Consider the following 4,204-nt stretch of genomic DNA (forward strand, 5'->3'; position numbering starts at 1 on the left):
CCACCACCGCCCGGCTTATCTTTCTTTTTGAGATAGGGTCTCATTGTGTACAGAACTCGCTCTGTAGACCAGACTGGCCTCAGACCCACAGAGATCCACCTGCCTCTGCCTGAGTGCTGGGATTAAAGGCATAGGCTGCGTGTTCAGGTTGTTTTGTATTCTTTCAAATCAGTTTACAGGGTCAACGTCAGCTTAATCAGTTATTTCCTGCTAGGCTTTGATCTGACTTTGAACCAGCCCGGAAGTCATACAGTATTGTAACAAGTTCGACCATTAGTTATATCTTCAATAAAAGACTCAAATCTTGAGCAGGAATGTGGAGGGGAAAAAAGATATTAATGACAGACCATTTCATGAATTATGAAAGTTCCATCATAGATTTAATTCAAGTAAATGAATCATCTCTTCCACCTGAGCACTACAGAGGACGCACAAACCTTCTAAAGCTCAGAGAAAACACAGTGAAGACACTTTGGTCGGGAAGGCGAATTCAGAACCCCAGAGTTGGCAGTCAGAAGGTGCTTTAAGAAGAGTCACGGTTCACAGTCCTGGAATGTCATCCCACTTATATCAATAGCATGTGCAGGAGACAGTAAACACAGAATTTTATTTTATTTCAGTTTAGGGTCTGAAATAAGAACCTCTTTGGTATTTTGAACATCAGCTTGACATTCCAGATCACCATTAGTTGGAACAAGTAGGAATTAGTTGACTTGATGGTTGATTCTAACCCAAGGATGAAGTTTTCACAACAACCATGCACCACTCAAGTACAGTTGAAGGTTCTGGTACAAACAGTACCCCAGACTCTGGCATCCATGTGTTCTGGGCCAATTCTGCTCATTTTAATAAATGCTGGTGCACTGGATTCCTCTGGCCTAGCTCTGTTTTTTCGACACCACATCACTTACCACCTCTAGCCTGCTAAGTGCTTGCTTATATACTCTGCTACTGTTTGCTGGGACCTTCCAGCTAGAAGAGAAGTTCCATTCTCGAAGGGATCATCATGTGCTGTTCATCTGTAGACACTTGGTAAGTACTTGCAGAACTAAGGAATATTGTAAACAGTCTATGTGGGTGACATCACCTGAAGGGCTGCCATGTCAGTGGGCCTCCTGGTTCAATTTCTTGAACTCCACCACCTGGAAGAAGATGTGCTCAAGAATATGTTTGGCGTCCTGCTGATCCTTTGGAAGTTTACTGGTTACTCCAAGAATGTCACCACACTTTCTGACATAGAATTCCAGGTCTTCATCAGTACCTAAACACAGAACAGTTGGATTAACCCTTCAGTTCCACTCTTTCCAGAGTGCAAACATCGTGTTTGAGGTGTTCCCTTCTTGAGATTACTTAATTCTTCCTAGAATGATGTGATCATTGGACTTACATTCTGGCAACTCTCAGGTCTTGGATGTGCTGCTTTCATAAATAAGAACAAAAGTAGCTCATTTTGTTGTTCTTTAGTGAGACAGTGTCATGTTATAGGCCAGGCTGGTCTTAAACTTTTAACAGTCTTACTGCCTGCCTTCAGCTTCCTGAGTGCTGGAATTACAGGAGTGAGCCACTATGCCCAGCCTAAAATGACAAAACTAATCAGAGCAAAGTCCACCTGTTCTGGCTTTCCCACCCTCCAAATCAAGCACTGGTGCACACCAAAGCACAAAAGCAACCAAACGAACTCAAGTTACCAGGCTCTAAATAGAGGCCACTGTAAAAAGGTCATATATGAAGTTTAAAGTAGCATCTTTGCTAACCATGGTGTACACACCCAGAATCCCAGCATCTGGGAGACTGTGAAAGAGGATTACAAGTTTGAGACCAGCCTGGGTGACACAAGAACACTCTGTCACATAAAAGAAGTCAGGGATATAGTTCAGTGGTAGAGCACTGGGTTTCAATCTCTAGTGCTGGAAGACAAGGAATGTCATTTACCAAAAGAACATTATAGAAAAGTCCTGGGTTCAATCCATAGTAAAACAAAAATAAACCCCACCATTTACTGTAGATTATTATAGAAAAGCAGGCCATGACACAAGGTGGATCACCCCTGCCCTCACAGCACTCGAGAGCTAAGGCAGGAGGATACTGAGTTTGGGGCCAGCTGAAGTGACCCAGATGAGTTTCAGAGCCAGCTTACACTACTCTGCGTAGCCCAGTTTAAAAAACCCAGAAAGAAGTAGGGCCTGATGAGAAGTGGACATGGGGATCAGGAGTTTGGTCAGTCTCAGCTACATACTGAGTTCAAGGTCAGCCTGGCTATATGAGACCATCTCAAACTTCATCCCACGCCCCCCAAATTAGGAAAACACAAAGAAAAATTTACCAGTAATTACAGCAGTCTTCTGTGAAGTCAGTCCCTAGCAGTACTATATCTAAGATGTACAGCCATTACTGCTCTTCTCAAGACAGGGTTGTATACTGTAGCTTAGGCTGGCCTTGAGCTCAGAGTTCCTCCAGTCTCAGCCTCCTGAGTGCTGGGATTATGTGAGCCAAGCTCCATACCACAGATTAAATGTGAAATAAAAAACTGCCATTCCTTTGCTAGTTAACATGAAGGACAATCCCAATTTCATTGCTTTTTGTTTGTTTTTTTTGGAGACAGGGTTTCTCTATAATAGTTCTGGCTGTCCTGGAACATTTATAGACTACGCTGGTCTCAAACTCAGAGATCTGCCTGTCTCTGCCTCCCGAATGCTGGGACTAAAGGCGTGTGCCACTACTTACAACTCATTGCAGTCTGAAAATAAACAACACCATCTGGGTACGTTCATACGTCTTCTAGTTGTATTCCAGGAGTGGGGTCACTGCTTCACAGTGAGTGCTTAACTTTATGTCTCTTGTATGGGTGCAGGTCTTGAAGCAGAGCTCATCAGAAGGTTCAATAGGTAGAAGGACACTACAACTTCAACTCTACATAAGTCTTTTTGGTCTGACTTCTTTTTATGTTCTTGGTTTTATGGGGTGTTTTGTGTGTGTGTGTGTGTGTGTGTGTGTGTGTGTGTGTGTGTGTGTTGTTGTTGTTGTTGGGTTTTTTTTTTTTTTTTGAGACAGGGTTTCTCTGTACCTTTGGAGCCTGTCCTGGAACTCCCTCTGTAGACCAGGCTGGCCTCGAACTCACAGAGATCCTCCTGCCTCTGCCTCCCGAGTGCTGGGATTGAAGATGTGCACTGCCACCACCTGGCTCTTGTTTTTTGTTTTAAAAATATTTAATTGCTTTATTATTATTTGTCTGTGTGTGTCGGAGCTTGTACATGACATACATGTGGAGGTTGAAGGACAACTCCTTTTCCTTGTGAGTAGGTTACAGGATGTAAACTCAGGTAATTATGCAAGCACCTTTACCTGCTGAGCCATCCTGGCAGCTTGTGACTCTTTCTAATCTAAATGCTCCTATGACCAGTGACCCAGCTCTGTAAGGTAGAAGCCAGGGTTAGTATTCGTCTTCTCGTCACTCAGTCTAAGGGCCAGAATTAAGGGCCTTTGGGGATCCAAAGTGAGACTTAGGGTTTCTGCTTAGCATCGTGTTCTGATTCACTAGATTAACTGAACTCAGAGGACCACATTCACATGCAATGAAGACATGTACAGCTTTGTCCATGTGCTCAGATTTGGTTCTCCAAGAACAATCTTTGAACATTCTCTTACAGCAAGTCACAGTGGTCCATGGTAAATAAAAGTCATGAGGGAAAAAGTCTTAACAGGCTAATACTCACATTTGTTGGTGATCTGAGCAAGACGCGCCTTTTCAGAGGAGAACGTTTCATCTAGGTCAAACAGCTCCAGGGGAGGGGGTGCTAACTCCCGGAAACTGGGTGGGAAGACCTAGAGGGAACAAAGGTTTTTAGCGAAGTCTCCCAGAGCTTAACAGCAACAAGGTGCGTAAGCAATAAGAGGCTGACTGAGCCCTTTCCCTGGGAGGAACCGTCCATCCCAATTCCATCACCTCTGGCTGCCCTCATCCATTAGGCCCATGTCAAGATCGAGTCCCTTGTAAACAACCAAGCAGAACCAGATTTAACTACACTGCTAAACTGACAAAGCCAATATAACAATGGCATGAATTCTGCACAAGCCCAGAGCTTAGGTTTGTGTAGAATATTTGAGGCCACACTTGTTCCTATATAGTTATGCTTCTGTTTTGAGTCAGGATCTTGCTGTATAGCCCAGAGTGGCCACAAACTTGTGGTCTTCTTACCATAGTCTC

The 4,204-nt window shown here is 43.8% G+C and overlaps 1 protein-coding gene across 2 annotated transcripts in view; it reads right to left on the reverse strand.

The window, feature by feature from the left end:
- Positions 1 to 591: 591 nt before the first annotated feature.
- Ift52 (intraflagellar transport 52) overlaps positions 592 to 4,204 on the reverse strand; it is a 30,470-nt gene continuing 26,857 nt past the window's right edge. For both annotated transcript variants that reach the window (XM_005362976.3, XM_026787229.1), the window contains exons 12-13: positions 3,714 to 3,822; positions 592 to 1,261 (exon numbers count right to left, since the gene is read on the reverse strand). In XM_005362976.3, the coding sequence (XP_005363033.1) occupies positions 1,104 to 1,261; positions 3,714 to 3,822 (267 nt within the window). In that variant the 3' untranslated portion in view covers positions 592 to 1,103. The remainder of the gene's footprint in view (positions 1,262 to 3,713; positions 3,823 to 4,204) is intronic.

This window comes from Microtus ochrogaster, linkage group LG8 (genome assembly GCF_000317375.1).
Source record: "Microtus ochrogaster isolate Prairie Vole_2 linkage group LG8, MicOch1.0, whole genome shotgun sequence".
Taxonomy (NCBI): domain Eukaryota; kingdom Metazoa; phylum Chordata; class Mammalia; order Rodentia; family Cricetidae; genus Microtus; species Microtus ochrogaster.